This window comes from Phyllostomus hastatus, unplaced genomic scaffold (assembly GCF_019186645.2).
Source record: "Phyllostomus hastatus isolate PE091 unplaced genomic scaffold, TTU_PhHast_1.1 phas_scaffold_501, whole genome shotgun sequence".
Classification (NCBI taxonomy): domain Eukaryota; kingdom Metazoa; phylum Chordata; class Mammalia; order Chiroptera; family Phyllostomidae; genus Phyllostomus; species Phyllostomus hastatus.
Genome location: NW_025334033.1, coordinates 23,259,437 through 23,277,577, shown reverse-complemented (window position 1 = coordinate 23,277,577; position 18,141 = coordinate 23,259,437). Strand labels below are relative to the sequence as shown.

Below are 18,141 nucleotides of genomic sequence, written 5' to 3'. Positions count from 1 at the left end.
CTTTGGCATGCAAAGATTTGAAAAGTGCCATTACAGAGCGAGATTTTGAGATTGCGATCTGTTAAAAGCATGCCTTTGAGTAAACAACAACAACAACAAAAATATCGAATCTGGGTCCTTGTCTCTCAAAGCATGGTCCTTGTATTGGGCTAGGGAGATTCTTCTCAAACTCCAGAGGCAGGAGGTTACTAAACACAGGCAGTGGGAAGAGGCAAGGCTGGGTCTCAGAAGGCCCGGATGCAGAGCTCCGTCCTCCCACTTATGGCTGAGTGAACTTGTGACGGACATTTCACCTCCCTGTGTCTATACTCCAATATTAGGACATAATAATGCCCACTTCATATAAATACAAGCATGGAATTATAAAAGTGCTGGCACATGTAGATGCTTAATAGCTGTTAGGAGAAAGTTGAATTAGCACTCACTTTTCCTGAGTTTCTCCTGCTTTGACTCGGATTGTCTTCAAAACAAGGCCTGAGTAGTGGGGTCTGCTGCCCCATGGGATGATGGTCTGGACCGTGTTCCACACGTTGGCCCATACTGCACTGTTTTCCCACTTGAATTTGATCATGACCAGCTCGCCAATATCCGAATCCAATGTGATAAGAAAGGAGTAGGTTTTATTACTAGTAATTCCTTCGTCCCTTGAAAACACAAAGGAAACCAGACACAGTCAGTTTCTTTGTAACAGCAAAGTGACGCTTAGACGCAGTCAGGGTGTGTTAGGTTTGCATGTGTGACTTGGGATGGTTGTTTCTGCCGTGCTTCTCAAACCCGTGTAGGGCAGGTTGTTCATAGAGAGAGCACTAGACACACCAGGATAAAAAGGGGTTTTCTAGACCACTAATATTGGGAAAATCATACTAGTTTCTGGGCTAGGATATGTAAGAGGCTCTGAGAATCCCAGAATAAAAAATCTAGTTGACTTTGTTTAGCTCAGGCTTCCTAGTTTCTATGTCAATAAATGGGGAAAACTGTCCCCGATGAGACTGTGGGGCTCGGGCAGTGGCCTCTGCGCAGCCCAGCTCTCTCAGGTTTGATTAACACCGCACTCTTCTTCCCATTAAGGCTTTGTTTCTCCCCATATAAATAGAAACTTCTATTAAAACAACACAGCACGACAGTCATAAAAAACCATATATTAAAAGGATGTACAAATTACAGCGAGATTTAAGTGCATATTCATAGGTATCATTATCAGCTTTACTCACTGATTGCCACGACATTAAAAATACCCCAACACTGAGACCACCTAGATGCCCTTTCCACTCTTTTTAGAACAATCCCCCAGAGAGAGATTGGGACAGTGCATAGGTGATGTTAGGTTTAGGGTGAGACAGGTGGATGGAGAGTTTCTTTGCGTGCCTCATCATAGCTCTTCCCACAGAACATTACAGAGGATCACAGGAATGCCCCCGCCCTGCTAGCCTGGGCGCATCCTAAGGGTAAGATCCTCTCTGCCACTAGGGCAGAGCACCGACAAATGAGCACCGACAAATACTTTCTAAATGACAGAAGCAGGGTGATTAGCGGGGATCAAAGCCTGGGGGCAATTTTCAGAAGCTGAGGGCTGTCCCTGGAGTGAGCAAAGGACCAGTGTCACTTCCCAAGGAGAGCGTACACTGGGAGGGGAGAGGCTGAGAAAAAGCAGCTGATGGGCCTTTTCTAACCAGTGAGGCTGGGGAGCCTCTGAGGGAGGTGTGAGGCCACTGCTTGTGCTGTGAGCAGGTGTGTAACAGGACGGGGGACAGATGGGAAGGGCTGGCAGTGCAGGCTTATTGGGATGGGAAATTGGTGCCAAGTTGAGTGATACCAGTTTTATTTCTGGGCTACTTGTCAGCATGCACGGGAGAGGCACTCGGGGCCTTCCTGTGGACACCTGCTCCGGCCCTCACCACTCCTCCCTGCTTGGATCTACTTCCTGCACTGTGAGCAGGACTGGGCCACCTCTGGCTTCTCTCTCCCCTCAGCCCACAGGGCAGAGGGCCCATCACAGATGCAAGGGACACCAACATAAAGTAATTGGTGGGACTGCCTGAGGCCAAGAAGGGATGACAAGGTGTTGGGCTTGGGTGGGTGTCTCTTCTGATAGGGTGTTTGGGGCAGTCCTAATGGGCAGAGAAGAGTAGGTTGTATCTGGCTTGACCATCGAAAAGTACAGAGTCCATCCAGTCCCTGTGAGAAAATTAAGCCTGTCCTCTCCACACACAGAGTCGCTCCTCATACTCACAGCGTGATGGGAATTTTCTGCATTTCCTTTTCTGTTCCCAGGAGTGACATGGTAAATGTAGGTTCCACTGGCTTCTCAATTTGGTTGAGGAACTGAACCTTGAACTGATAATGGTACACTGGGAGGGGGGAGGAGAGAAGAGGGAGAGAGGAAGAGAATTTAAGCAGAAAATGTTTAAATTAAAAATCGCATTTTTAAAATTTAAAAGTGCAGAGGGATAAGTCTGGATGGATAGATACCCCAACTTCCCCCTCCCACCCCCGGCGATGGAATTATGAATGTTTTTTCTTCTCTTTCCTTCTCTGTACTTTCTAAATGTCTACAGAGGACTTGTGTTTGTAAAATAATACTAACAAGAATCACCTGACAGAAGAAGGTAGAACAGGAGTATAGAATATCTGCCATTGCCAATTTCTGGATGCAATTCTGTCAGACTGTTCCATGTGTTTTGTAGGGGTCCCCCTTTATAAATCAAAGGATATATGCCTTTTAGGCACCAGATAAAGGCAAGAGGACACACTACCATTTTTCCTTTTGCCTCTGTTTGATGGGGCCAGTGTTGGGGCGAGGCAGAACGCTGGCTGAGACGTGCCCTAATGACACAGCTCCATGCCCGGGCCTGGTCCTGGGAACTCGCTGTAGGGATTCAGTGAGCACATTTTCCCAATGGAAATAAGGTAACTTGAGTTCTAGTACTTGGACCTTAAACTTTTCTATTTTACCAAATGTCCATTAGGTCCTTCAATTGGGTTGTTTGAAAGAGGAAAATTTATTTTCTTCTTCTTCACCTGAATATAGTCTATATTTCATTAATAAAAACAAAGTGCTTACCAGTAGACAGGTATTGTTAGGTACTTCACAGTGCTCCATCTCATTAACATTTCGTAACAACTCTATGAGGTAGGTGGTGTAATTATCATCTTCATTTTATACCTCAGAAAATGGGCTTAGAGAGGTGAAGTGACTAGCTCAAGGTCACATAGCAGCACCTGTGCTCTTAGCGTGGACCTATCGCCAAGGTTCCTAACATGGCCTTGGTTTGACCTTGGCTTGGCCTGCATTGCCACACCGACCAGGTGTGGGGCTGTCTTCACAATTCTGCCACCTTATTCCAAGTTGGCTGAGAGCTCCTCAGACTTCTTTTTCCTGCTGTGTCCACATTCCCTAAGTGCCTGCAGTGTTTTAGCTGCAAGATTGCAGACAGGTGTAATATGGCATGTCAATGTGATTGAAAGGAACCCCTAGGGCCTATGTTCTCACTGGGCTCTGAGACCATGTCCTGGCTCTTGGAAGACTAGTTAGAATCCGTCTTGGGCAAAGGACAGGGGATTTATGGTATGCTTGCTGTGTACTTGCCTTTTCTGTTCTAGATAGTGACTAACCCACTTGTGCTGATACCGTGCTTTGCACATAGTAGTTACTTACTAAACATACGTGGGATGAATGACCTGACAGTCTGCTTAGCAGTATTAGGATATGTATTAACATTTAGCAAGATGGAAAATCACCTCTGAGGAGTCAAGGCCTGTGTATCAAGCTTTGTTATATGAGAATTCCCACTGGGAAGTACAGAATATAGAACTAGCCACTTGGTCATCCATTTCATGCACCCAGCATGTGGAAATTCCTCACCCTCATGAATCATTCTACTAATTCCTACACGGTGCATTTCCACTGGAGGCTGGTAGCTACACACACACCTAGCAGCTGTGGCTGATGGTGCATTGCCAACACCCCATCTGCAGAGTGTACCTGCATTGCTGGGTTTCTGGGTATTTATACAAACCTACCCTTTGGCATAAACCGATCTTCCCATTCGGGTTTTGTGGTAGATTTACTCCAGTGACCTGTACATAATAGGTGCTTAAATCTTCCAGCTCTGATCATTTCAGGACTATGAGACTGTGGGTAAGAAATAAGGGCTGTGGGTCAAGTACCAAGAAGGGCCCCTAACCCTTTGGGTGGTCGTGGTGAACAGGGACTCTGGCTTACAGTCTCAGAGACTCTGGAGAGGTCTTACACTATTTAAGGCGTGTCTGGGAAACTCTGTTACAAGAGAACAGTGTTATAAGTTGAACTAAGGCCAAACGAAAAGTCTTTCCAAAGATACAGGCTGCAGGCATCTGTTGAGGGAGGGGGGTATGATGCGGACAGGCTGAGGTGAACTGAACTCAGGTAACCTCCTAGGGAGGAGGCAGGACATCTTTCAGAGTACCGGAGGAGCACTACTAACAATGAATTTTAACCCAGTTTTTATGCATTAACTGGAAGTCTACTGGTGCTCAGCCCAGTGCTAAAAGCTGTCAGGGATGAACAAGTAAAAGTGTAACTGGCAATATGCATGATAATAATGTTTGCTAATATTTATTTTAACTGTGCCAAGTGTTTTTCATCTGTTTTCTCCTTCAATCCTTACATGATGACCTTTGAGAGCAGGGTAACTGAAGCACAGAGGGGTTAAGTGAGTTCTCTGGGATGTCACAGGCCGTAAGCAGCACGGCTGACAGGTTGGCCCAGGCCACCTGCCTCCAGAAATTGAACTACTTTAACATGTTGAAACCTGAGACCAATCGCTTTATATACCCTAGGGAAAATGCTGAAGTGTGGAAAGAAGACTTAAATTCAAACATCTCCTAACAGAATTACTTAGTTAAAAATAAATCAGAAACACCCTAAATATTCACAAATGGAGGAATGACAATGGACTATTAATGACAATTGCAATAGCTACAATTTAGCTCTTTACTCTGTCCCAGACACTGAGCTAATGGTTCCACATAAATGGCTACTTCATTTCTCTTTGCAACAACTCCATAAGGGGCTTGCTTCATTCTCCCTCCCGCATCACTTCGCCGATGAAGAAGCTGAAGGTAAATCCTGGCAAAGACCTGGCAAGCTGCAATTAGACGTGAGTCTGCTGATTCTAAGCTCAGATTCCCAGTCATGTGATTTACTCTTATGAGCTCATTAAAAGATACTTTTGGAACAATTTCAACGCTTATAAAAGAAGTGGGGGGAGCACCCCAAACAACAACCAGGCTATTAAATTGTACGTGTAATATGAGACTGACTATAAAACAGAATGCATAGGAGGGGCATTCACAAAAATGTTGAGTGCTTATCTCTGGAGAGGCTGGAGAGGGAATTTTTATTTTTTTCTCTATGCTTTTCCACAAGTTCAACATTTTCTACAATAAGCATGTATTCTAATTAGGATCTCACTGGAAAAAGAAAAGCTTTAAAAAGTATTCAGAAAGAAAATGAGAGAACCAGAGCTGTGGTCTTGGCCTTGGAGGAGCTTGCAGCTGCAAAGTCTCCTGTGACACTGGTCACCCTCTGCCTCATGGGCCCTGGTGTCCAGGTCTTATCTCCCTGAGGGCAGTCCCGGTCATGTTAATGCTGAGTTCACAGGTCACAGGTCACAGCACACACGGGGCATCTAGGGACTGTGGCAGGGGCTCTTTGTGTGAAAGCAAGGCAGGACTCCTGCCACAATAAAGGCCTCGTGTGTGAATAGCACTCATGAAGAAACAGCTTCCACTTGTTGAGATCCTACTATGCGTTAGATTACCTGCTAAGTGTTTTACATACATTATTTTTGTCCTCATAACAAGACCAAATACAGACAATATGCTGGTTAGCCTGTGTTTTCTACACTTACCCTTGCTATCTCCACCCACTCTCCACCCAGCTCCGAACCCCAGGATGTGGCCCCACAGACAGCACTGGCCAGCTGCCTTGCAGAGTGGTTTCTGGTTGAGAGTGACCTCTGGGAAGGCACCCGCAGGAGATCAAAGAGAGGTCAGGGTGTTTCTTCTCTGCTCCTGCCTGCTTTGGAACCTGACAAGACAGTAACTGCACCCCACGCCTCCACAGCTCCCACTCTCCCGGGCTAGTCCCTTGATCTTCCTGGCCTGTCGTCAGATTCGGGGTGCACTGACACCCTAAGTTGGTTTCTTTAATACTGCCTGCCAAGCATAAGGAGGCCTGCCCACTCTCTTTTGCTGACCCAGGCCGATGGAGCTCTGTTTTCTGCTGAAACCTAGACAGATAGGGTGTCAACCATCCTGGTGAATTACAGAAAGGAGGCCGAGACTTGGAGGCTGGTTCAAGGTTACCCAGATAGTTAGAAGTGGAGCAGAATTTCAAATGTGGTGTCTCTCTGATTCTAAAAGGCCCTTCCCACTGTCTGCTGGTGCTCTGGTTCTGTAAGCTGAATCCACCCTTAGAACACAAATGGCAGACACTCAGCCCTGAGGAAAAGCTGTGGTCAAAACCTGCTCAATTGAAGCCACCAGCACCAAGTGCCTGCTGCTCCCACCCATGGACACCTGTCCTGGGCCATCACAGCTGCAGGTGCCTCCCATCGGTCCCCTGACTGTTAGCCCCTGAGCCGGGATAAATGTTTCCTGTCTCTGTCCTGGAGATGGGTTTCTGTCTTCCTTTGTTCTTAAATTGCCTGTAGGAGGAGATTGATCCCCATGTCTCAGACGCTGTGGCTACGATTGCTTGTATAAAACCTGGATCTGCTTAGATGACAGCGAAGGTTCCTTGAGCTCTCACATCCCATGAAGGAGAGTTCTCTGTTCCTCCTCCTTACCCCAGTGTCTCCCTGGGGTGAGACCTGTGCGGGGAAGCCAGAGCTGCTAATGATGAGTGAGCTGTAATAGGCCTGAGTGAGCTCACAGAAGGTGCGCGGACTGCAGCGCGGGGACCGAGGTTGGGGGAAGTGGGGGCACCCTTGTGTGCGCATGCGCGGCTGCAGAGCCCTCAGCACGTTGATAGCACAGGGGACCCCAACTACCCACTCTGGGAAAGTCACTGTTTTGGAGAAGCTTTGCCACTGATATTTTTTAAAAGGAAAGGGCCTTCCATACTGAGAACTAATTATTTCTTCTTATTTTGAATTTTTTATATTTTTTTCTTGGGAAAATAAGACAATTTGCTTATTGTCGCTACCCAACCCCTCTTCCAGGACAATGATACTGTTACAAAAATTAAGGAAAAAAGCTTAATTTTACTCATCTTACTTTATGACGTGCTTAATAAGGACTTAAAAAATGATTTAGGGAAAATGCCTTTGATCCTGTGAGTGCAAAGAGGCCAGGACAACACACACCTCAGTGCAGGCAGGAGAAACTATTTTAGGTCTTACAGATGGAAAACATGAACTAATTAATTAACCCTGAATGAGATCAGGCCAACTGCACCTACAGCAGGGAGGCGAGGCCTCTGAAATTCTGCTCACCAGACTCCGCCCGGGACCAGAAGCGCTACGAGTCCTGGGCCCCACTCCTGTGTGAAGTCCACTGGTGCCACTTAAGAAAAAACAGCTGAAGTTAATTTTCACAAGGCAGCCACTGTGAGCACTAGGTTGTGAAATTCATGAAGAGAGAACATTTTTATTTTTATTTATTTATTTTACTTTCCTGGAAAAAATGATTCTGAATCATTAGGTATGGGCTCTGGGAGATATTACGACTCCCTTTGCAAACATCAAAGAGGCCATTTTTTTCCCATGTATCGATTTTCTCTGGTGGGGATGGTAAGAATGGGATCTCGTGTGCTTTCTTGAAGCACCGAGGGCTTGCTCCAGGTCTGAAATGCCTCTAACCCAGGAGCAGGCTGCCCATCCCAAGACTGAGAGGCCGAGGGGTGGTACAGTGCAGAAGGCACCCCCACCACCACCTGCTGCCCGAGGCAGTCGGGCTGCAGGGTGTGGGGAGGGGCTGCAGGAATGAGCTCAGAGCAGGCTCGAAGGAGGAAGGAAAGGGGTTTTGTTAGTTGTGCATGTGCGCATGTGTGCTTAGGTCAGTGCCTACCTTTGGCCTTAACAGTAACCCCCTACTTGTGTGATCCCCAAAGCTACAAGATCAGTTCCTTGCCCCTTCTGTGGGTAGCTGCCCCTTCTGCTAGGGGTGGAAATAGGGGAGTGTGCATGTGTACAAGTGTGTGAGTGTGAGTGGTAAGAGTGCTGTGCTGGTTGCTGCCCTGCTTCCCACCGCTGGTGCTGTGGGGGTTCATGTGGAGGGGGTGATGAGTTCTCTGTTGAGGGACAGGACCCTAGGTTGAAGCCCAACTCTGCCACCTACTGTGACAGGGTGGAGAGTGCACACTGCCTCTCTGAAGCTTAGTTTCCTTCTTTCAAAAATGGGTGTTAAGCATTCCCCCACAGATAGGTGTGAGGATGCGATGTGATGGCATTCGTAAAAGTGATGGGTTCTGGAAGGTGTTAACCTCAGGAACCCTGTTCCCTTTATACCTATATGGTTCTGAGCCCCACCCATGGGGGCCGGTCTTAGTGGGTCACCCCATGCCCATCCATACACAATCCCTTCGTGGCCAAGGTAGGTTCTGTCACTAGGTCAAGGTCACATGTGTGGTTGGCAGCAAAGCCCAATTCTGGACACTCCTTGTCCCAATCTCAAGCCTGTACACCCTTTCCTATAAGTATTGTTTCTTCTGGATCTCTCTCTGGAAGTCAGTGAAAACCTTCCAAAGAAGTAGCTGAGAAAAGCCAAAGACACACAGACTCCACAGGACACAGTCCGGCTGGTCATCTCACCGACCAGAAGAAGAGTGCTCTTACCAGCTGGAGTGGCAACAGAAGCAAGGTCCCACTGCTGGCTGAGGAGAGAAAGGGAGGGAGGGAGGGGGAGAGGCAAAGGAGGGGAGAGAGGGATGGGGGTGGAGAAGGCCACGTGGAGTGAAAGGAGCAAGGGCCATGAAAATCGGAGACCTCAGGTCAGACAGTGAGTTTGCTACTCACAAATGGTGTGACTTTGGGAAGACTGAGCTTCTTTGAATCTTAATTTTTTATTGGAAACTGAATCAATCCCCCCTCTCCCACTGCTACCCCACTGTCTCTGTCCCTGTCCATCATGATCTCTCGGGCGCTGTGAGGATTAAATACTAAAGGGGATAATTCACCGCAGCTCCAGGGGCTACTTCCCTCCCCTCCGCCCCCTGCCTCATCTGACAGCTCCCGGGACCAATTAGATAAGGCACTTGCTAAGCAGAATTTAACTTAATATGGATGCATTTCCACCCCACCCCCCTCTAAAAAACTGCCTCCCAAACGGCTAGAGGTTCCTCCTGAGAGAATGAGAATGGAGATGGGCAATAAACTGCCTCGTTTCACTCAAGGACTGTTTTCCAGTTCTCCTCTGCTATGGCTGTATTCTCCCAGTGTTTACCGGGTTCTGGCAGACGGTTGTAGAGAATAGATCCTTTGATGGTTTTGTCAAAATATCTTGGGAGCCAGAGGAACAAGGGCCAAGTTAGTCATCCTTTATGAAACTACAACTGGGAGGTGATTTATGTCTTGCCCAGCCAGGCCCTGCACTAAAATATATAGTACAATCAGATGTCCTTGAAAAACATGGATTGTGGGTTCTGTGGAACCAGGGTTGGGCAAGTCTGTTCTTTTATGAGCTGATGCATATTTATCACATCCGGGAGGTGGCCAGCAAAACAGGCTCTGGGGGCCCCAGGGGGAGATGATCTTGGCCATGATGGGTAGAGAAGGGTGTAGTTATGGTGGCTTAGATTAAAGGCTTCCTGCCAGCACCATCCAAAGAACTTTCTGCGGCGACAGAGATCTATTTCTGTGCTCTCTGACACAACAACTGTGTATTGGAGTGCTTGAAAGCTGGCTAGTGTGACGGAGGACTTAAATTTTTGATTTCATTTAGTTTAAATAATTTAAATAGCCACATATGGTTAACAGCCATCATATTGGATGACATAGCATCATATGGATTGCAGCATCCCTGTGAGCAGCTGCTTCCAAACAGGTGGAGTCTCACCTGAGTGTAATTCCCAGCCATTCCCAGGACCACTTGGTGTGACCGCAGGGCTGCTCCTTGCCACCAGTGAGCAGACGGATTGGGCTTGGCTCACTGGAAGGACTGAAGCAGACCTGGAGAGAATCGGGAGGCCTCTAAGGGGGCGGTGTATCACTGAAACCTCAGTACCCGGCTGCAGGTTTGGGTTCTGACCAGGTTTAGGCTGTCCTGCCTTATAGGCCTACCTCCATCATCACTGGGCCCTGTGGGTCCAGTTCTCATCAAGGTGGGTAGTTGAGAATAAAGAGACCCAAGTGTTTTCTCCAAGGGCTTCATGGCTTGTCTTTCCAGGACAGCAGTGAGCGCATACCAAATGGCTAGGGCCAGTCTCCCCCAACCCTGCAGAGGTAGGGACTCTGCCTACTCTGGCTCAATTAATGTTTGAAGAAGAAACGAATAAGTGGTCACATCAGTGTTGGTAGCTGATGTGATTCTGCAGTCTCTCCAATAGGAAGGGAGCTCCCACCAGCAGCAGGGGGAGGTCAGGCACCCAGGGCAGAGTGGGGGCGGGGGCGGAGGCAGAGGGGGATGGGGCCTGGGCAAAAGGGAGAAACTCAGCCGGGGTTGTGCCTACTGCTCTTTCTTCCACCTCTCCCTTCATTGACACTCTTTTTCCTCCCCACGGCCCTCCCTCTCCAAGCCCTAAGTCTGGATCAAGCCCCTCACTTCAAATGCACAACCCAGCCCTGGAAGGTGAAATATAACCCTTCTTCCCAGTTGATCTCAAGTGGAAAGCAACCCACCCCCTCTCTTCTCCTGTCTCCTTCACTCCACAAACAGGCCAGGGCAGGCTGCTGGGCTAATAACAATCACTCGGCTAGTTGGTTGGAGTCGTGGGTCTAAATGCTGGCTCTGCTAAGAACCCACTTTGTGATCCTGGACAAATGATTTCCTCCCTCTGGGCCTCGGTTTCCCTGTCTGTGAAACTGGCAGGGGTGAACAGTCTCTCGAAATGCTAACAGTCCAGGATTAAAGTAGATCCAGGATAATGTGATTATCTGAGAAGCTTAATCACTCCAGGCGGCTTTGCCAGTTAAAAGAGGAGCTGCTAACCCAGATGAGTAAGTGTCTAATTGGCAGCCTGCGGTGGGGGAGCCCACCAAAGTGGAGGCCTTCCCGATTCCCTCACCTGCTCCTGATACTCCCAGCAGCAGAGGGGACCCTCCGGTCCTCCAGGTGGGAAAGATCCTGCCCTCACTCCAAGCACTCTCAGAAGCCATCGTGTTGTGTTCCTGGGCAGCCTGGGCTCAGGGAAGGGAAATTGGGCTGGAGGGCAAAGGCTTAGATAAACAGAGGACTCCGAACCTGGAGTCTCCTGGAAAAATAAGTCTCCTGGGAGCTTGAACTTGGGAGCCTGATAGTAAAGAGGAACACTGGACTGGGAGTCGGATGTACCTGCCCACAGCCTGGAGTGTGGGCAGGTCACTCCATCCGAGTTTTGCTCTCTTTTAAAAGTGGGATAGTAACCTGCCTGGCTGACCTTGCTTGGCTGTGTGGGAACCACCGGAAATAAATGGCTGCATCTAATGTTTTGTATGAAACACTGTGCAAATGCACAGTGGTGGTGGCGATGCATACACCTTCTGCAGGTACGAGGGCTTGCATGGTAGTAATGAAACAGCATGACATGGGTTCCTCCCAGTGCAGGTGAGCACGTGCTAGGAAAGATGCCAAATCACTCAGGAGCTGTTTTAAGGATTAGGCCGAAATGTTAATGGAGAAGATGCCCCCTGGTTCCCTGCAGGAAGATTTGGGCTTCAGTGGAATATTTCTTTGCTGACTTCAGCCCAAGACGTGAGCACAGCTCTTTCTCTGACCTCCTGTTCAACCCAGAGCGGGGCAGGGGCTCTGTTTTTGCCCGAGGTGAGGATCTGATGGGGAAACAGTGGAAGCCAAAAAGCATCTTGGAAAGGCCTCGACCAGGCAATGATATCCTGTATGCTCAGCTGATTGAAACTTTCAGGAAAGTGAGGAGCTGCAAATGTAGCCTGGAACTGTTTTTCCATAGGGGTCGGGAGCAGGTGAAGGCATCGGGCTGTAGTCTGGGTTTAGAGACACCTCCAGGTCTCCATAACAGAGAGACCTGGGTGGTTGAGGTAACTGTTCAGAGGACCATGCAAATGGATGAAGAGAGGCCAACCCAAGGATTGTTTCAGAAAGTATTAAGGCTTTTCTTTTAGCATTTGGCAGCACGGTGGCCACATTCTTGGGAAAAGAAAGACCTTGTCAATATCACTGTGTGGAATCTATGCAGTTTCAGAAACAGTAAAATAGAACCTGAAGTCATTCCAGGAAAAGACTCCAGGGAACTTCTGACCCTTCAGACAGGGCGCTATTTCCTGTCTTTGGTGAAGGCTCCAGGCTACCTGCACTCACCTTTGAAGGGAGACTGGGATCGAGTCACCAGAAAGAGCTTCTTGCTCTTCTTGCTTTGCCTCTCCTGGCGGGTGTGGTAGCCCAGCGTGTTGCAGCGGCCCTTCTTGCAGTTCAGGCACAGGCCCTGGCTAAAGCGGTCCATGCTGCTGCACAGGTAGGCCGTGCTCTGCTGGTCGGCGTGCAGCAAGGAGTCCATGAAGAGGTGTACCGATCGCTCGTGGGCACATTTTATAGTCTGGGGGATGGCTGGAATACAGGGCAAGAAGGACATTATCAACCTTTAAGCCAAAGAATTAAACGTTCTGTTCAAAGAATCACCTTGTTTCGCAGTGCAGACTAGCAGCATGTCGGGACAGACGGGTAGGGCTGCTGAGGTCGACCCACTGACAACGGTGTGTGTAACAGGTGACTGAAGACTTCGGGGAGAGTAGACTTCTCTCAGTCACTTGGTGCATTGGCATAGTTACAGGCACCATGCGACCGCAGCAGGCTGTGGTAGGTGTTTTAAAGGGAACCCTAAGGCACTAAGAAACTATGAAATTATTTAAGAAAGCGGGGTAGTGTAATTCCTTTTAGAAAAATTCTTGCCCAAATGGTTAAAAATTCACAAATGAGTTAGCTGACAAAGGCTTGTGTGGAACACCTCTTTTCTTAGTGAAGCCAGGGACACCCGGGCTGGGGCACTGGGGGCACAGCCACTGAGCCTAGAGCTGAGGTCTTTCTGACAGTGTCTACCTTCTGTCCCAAAGCAGCTATTGCGTCCCTGGGGTAACTGGCCTGTAAAACCGGCATGGGACGGGCTTCTAGAAGAACACGGCCAGTGACCAGGTCTGAATGGCCCTAATCCCTCCAGCAAGCTTAGGAGGTTCAGCTACCTTTTCTTCCTTTCTTTTCTCTCTTTCTTTCCTTTTCTTCCTTCCTTTACTTCTTCCTCTCCAAACATTAACCTAACCTAGTAAATGATTCACAGAGAATGTTGAAAAACCACCACGAGACATGGAAACTGCCAAATGTGAAGGTAGAGCACAGGTAACTTTGCCAAAAGCTCTTCCCCCAACATCGGTCACCTTAGCCCTTGGTCACTCGTGGCTGCATTTGCCGAGCACGTACCATGAGGCAGGTACTCTGCCTTCACTCACCCGCTCCCTGCATCTTCGTCCCGCTTTGAGGCAGCTGTTACAAGAGAGGAAATGGGGCTTCAAAGACACTCACTGACTCACTCGGCCTCACCTAGCCTCACCCCGGTCCTGAGGGTGGTAGAACGGTTATCAAGTTGCCTTTCGTTTAGCTCTGGTTGTGAGAGCCACCCCAGAATCACTTGCCAACATAAGGGTGAAGAAAACTGAGAAAAACCACACCCAGGATGGGCAAGCTCAGTGAATATACTTGGTTCCATCACTTCGAAGTTTAGCACCAAAAAAGCAAATTGCACTCATTGCTCAGAGATGCATTTACCAGGCAACTAGAGGCTACACACCATCCTAGAGGTCTGTGCTGAGCGTTGGGAGGTGTGGGTCTGAGAGGCAGGCTGGGGACAGGCAGCCAGAACTGCTGGTGAGTGGAGGCACGATGACCCCAGGGAGATGTAAGAAGTCATAGGGGACGTTCCCAGAGGGTTCTCTCAGGTGTGGGTGGCTGGAAGGCTGGGAGTCCAGCCAAAATGAGATCATGTCGAATGTGAAGGGCATCCTGATATAGGAGGGGCGATGAGGGCAATGCAATCACAAGAGAGTGTGTTCTCAGCTCGATTTTGGATGATTGGCGTGAGACCGGTATGCAGCTGTGGGGGTCTCCAATGGCTTACAGTGAGCTGACATGGTTTAATTGGGATGATATCTTATAATAATGAGAAATTTAGGATGTCTTTGGAGAGTATGGTATTTGCTTTTTTAAGTTTTGTTTTTTAACCCTGTGCATGTTATCAATGCACATGTTACTGTTTCGGATTTGAGAGAAAAGTGGGATCACGGCCCAACTGATGCCATGTCCAGGTTTCGCCCTGAGCTACAGGAAGTCACACGGACATGTTTAGAGCTGAACTTCGAGTTGAAAGAATCTCAGTACTGTCCTGGAGGACCAGCTGAATAAACTTCACAGAGGTGGAAGAATTTTCACACTTTTGTGAGGCCAAGTATCAAGAAGCTATAATCTAGTAAGTGGGTCCTTGTGTGAGCTGAGAAGTGGAAGCTGCCTGAGTGATGAAGCTCACTCTGAAGTGCTTTCTGGAGAAGGCGGACAAAACACAAGCATCGGGACTCAACTCTCAGAAGGGCTATTATCCCTGGAGAGACTTTGCACCGAGTGGGGGTAAGAGGTGGGGACTCCTGGTGGTGTCCTCAGTGCATCCTCAGAGCCTGAGCTCCAAGGACCTCTGTCTGATAGGAGGAGGGCCCTGCGGGGGGAACACCAGACCTTACCCACTCCCACAAGCCTTTTCTCTGAATGGACTTGGTGAGCATACACCCCGGACTCCCATCCTTGCCAAACTCTTCCCGGAAGCCACAGAGCTGATAGATTGCATGGGATGCAGAGGCCCCATGCAAGGTTTGGGGTATAGGCCAGTGCTCTTGGCCATGTCTTCTTCCTCACCATTTAGGCCGTGCTTGCTAATGTGTTTGTAGAACTCTAGGAAGTGGCAGCCAGGCTGGAAGGCACCTCCGTTGGGGTAGAAGTCATAATGTGCTATGGGCTGTTTGATGCCCACGCTCAGGCCAATGTGCTCCCAGGTAAAGGTGTGAATGGCGTCCACGAAATTGGCGTCATCTGGTGAAAGACGGTCGCTGGGGGAATTTCCTTCAAACAGAGGGCCCGCAGCATCCAGCCCTAACAGGAAAGCAAGGGTACAGTTTAGGTGGGAACAAGAAGAGGGGAGGAGAAATGCTCTTTTTAGCTTATTCATGTTGTTACACTTTCATGGGCTAGCAGGAAGAAGAAAATCCTAGGGCATAATCTTTCTGTAGCAAATCTTGCCACAACCTTTTTTGCAGTGAAACCACAGTAATTCATGGTGCTGAAAATTGAACACAGGCTGGGCATTATCTATGGGGAAAAGAGGTCTGCAGGAAGTATGCAGTGGTAGAAATAAGGTTATGAGGCAGTGCTTGATTTATTTAAGCAAATCAAATTTAAGCACCTCTCAAGCTACTTCCAAGAGCATCTGTTTGCATGCAAAAAACCCCACTGTGCTTATTGTAAGTAGTTTTAACCTACCCATGAAAAAAGAAGTTATTTGCCAGAATGTCACCTATAACTTCCCTAAACAAGCTGGCTTTTCTCCTACACTAATGTCATTTCATGGGATGGTCCAGAACAGCCTTGGCACGTCCCTGGTCCCTGGTGGAGAAGATACTGAGAGCAAATAGCACCGCTCAAAGCTCCGGTCCTCAAGTGACACATGCGTTTGCATGAGGCGACTGGCAGCTCCTGGCTGGCGGGAGTTGGGGAGCATCTATGCACTCAAGGTTTTTTCCCTTTCTTCCTTTACCTTCTCGGGAGAGCCCTTTGATGCCCCACATCAGCCCTGCCTTTCATCCCCTAGCGGGGCGGAGGGACTGACAGGAGGCCACGGGAGTGCCTGTTCTCCAGCCCTCAGCGCAGTTATAAATGAAGAATGTCTTGGTGTGATTTATGTTCCTTTCTTCATCAGGCTGAGTACAAGAGGACAACAGAGTAATTAGCCATCCTGCTGTCTCTGACATGTGGGCCTGGATAATGATGCTGGATGGGGCCCAGGGTACCAGTCAGAGAGGAGATGGTCCTGGGCTTGATCTGGCCTCTGTGATTCTGATCAGCCTCAAGTCCCGGTTCCTCGCTGATGGGTCTCTTGGGCCTTCTGGGGAAGGTCTACTCACACCCACGCCATTGGGCGTTACGTCACAGCGGTGGGGACAGAGTTACTGGTCTGGAGACCAGGCCTCCCCAGTCACCAGCAAGATGGAAAAAAAAAAAAGGATTCTCATAATGACAAATTTACATGGTTTAAGTACCTGCCATTATCCCTATCTTTTTTCATATTAAAATAAATATCTTCTTTTATGAAGTAATGATAACAATAGATGGTATTTCATAGTTGCCAAAACTGTTCTTACTTGATAAAAATAAAAGATCATAGCAATGCCATTCATCTTAAATTTCCTTTGGATTGTTTTAGCCTGTGAAACATTGTTTTAGCCTGCTGGGTCTTGCAGGATGAGTAGGAGTTTGAGGGTAGATGAGAGCTGGTGGGTGAGTGGCAGAAAGATGTTCCAGGCACAGGGAACAGTACATGCGAAGGCCCAGAAGCACTGGAGGCCATGGCGTCTTTGTGAAGTGGAGGAAAACCTGGTGTTACTGAAGCCTAGAGCTAGAGGAAGGGAACTGCTGGAGGAGAAGCTGGAGCTCTGGGGACCTACACTGCAAAGGGCCTCGCCTGGGCCACTGTGGGGACTTGGTTGGGGAACCATCTGGTCAGGTGTGTTTTTCCTCATGTTGCTCTGGGACAGCACGGGGGTGTGGTTGGGGTCAGGGACACCTGGAGGAGAGGCCTTCTGGCATGTCTTTATCTCTTCCTGGGTACCCAGGGCCATTTCTCAGTTGGTGTAGAGCATGGGGTGAGGTTTTTGGTGCAGAGCTCTCTCCCTCAACACAAAGTGGGGCCCTGAGTAAGACCCGTGTGTTTCACGAATGCAGAAACTGAGGCACAAACGTGGCTGCTGTTACAGCATACTTAGGGCTGTAACTCTTTAACTTGCTCATGCTGGGTTTTTAAAATTACTGAGTTATTTTAAATTGAAAAATAAACTTCCTGCTACAAAAATGTACAGAAAAATCTACTTCTTAGATCCTATAGGGCCTGACTATGAGAGGCATCTGTGTGAGGAAAGGCAGTAGGAGTGGAGGCTGCGATTTCTGAGTTCTCTTGGGCAGCAGTCTGTGACAGTGCTCGCGTTTCCCACAGTGCCAGAAGCCCTCCCTGGACACCGACCCAGCACGAAAGAAACTGGGGGTGTGTTCATTAGGAAACTGTTGGAAAAGCAGGTCCTTGCTCCGTGGCCCGATGCATCTGTGAGATTACAGTGGTTAGTTATCGGGCATCATTACCTGTAATTCTCCCAATCTTGTGCTTTCCGCCAATGTAACTGCCAGCAAATCCTGAGACGTGTGCACCCAGGCTGTACCCAATTAGGTGAACATTGCTTCGAGAAAACGGAACAGACTCCTGGAAGAGAGTGATAGCAGGAGAAGAACGTGGTTGCAGGAGAAGAGCTGCCCCGACAAAGGCCTTTGTGGGTCCAACTTGTTCAGGCTCCCACCCTGTTCTTGGCGCCTGATCGCAAATGAGGTGCTTCATTCGTACTCCAGACCCAAACTGGCTTCTCACCTTGCAGACTCTGTCGTCTCTCCTTTCAGGCTTAGCAACCTGGGACCCTGCCTAGTGATTATGCCTCCCGCCTGCCTGTCTTTGCATGGGTATGAGTGCCCTGTTGGAGCAATCCTGTTGGTAGCTTCTGTGTGGTGATTGTTGGTTTACAGGGTACACAGATCCTGTAGCACATCCAAGGGGTGAACATAAAAGGACTAGTGGATGGGTGTGGGGGGTGGTGAAGATGATGCCTCAAAAGACGGGTGCAAGTGAGGCAGCCGAGAGAGCCCCTGGGGCCTGGTCACCGTCTCAGGCCCTTCCATTCCTGTGAGCTTAGCAGGCGTGGT

At 48.7% G+C, this 18,141-nt stretch overlaps 1 protein-coding gene across 1 annotated transcript in view; it reads right to left on the bottom strand.

Annotated features, from left to right (window-relative positions):
• The window catches only part of LIPC (lipase C, hepatic type), a 142,668-nt gene that overhangs the window by 4,390 nt on the left and 120,137 nt on the right, over window positions 1-18,141 (bottom strand). The window contains exons 6-10 of the mRNA XM_045823937.1: window positions 17,533-17,650; window positions 15,043-15,276; window positions 12,454-12,699; window positions 2,231-2,348; window positions 426-644 (exon numbers count right to left, since the gene is read on the bottom strand). Coding sequence (XP_045679893.1) covers window positions 426-644; window positions 2,231-2,348; window positions 12,454-12,699; window positions 15,043-15,276; window positions 17,533-17,650 — 935 coding nt within the window. The remainder of the gene's footprint in view (window positions 1-425; window positions 645-2,230; window positions 2,349-12,453; window positions 12,700-15,042; window positions 15,277-17,532; window positions 17,651-18,141) is intronic.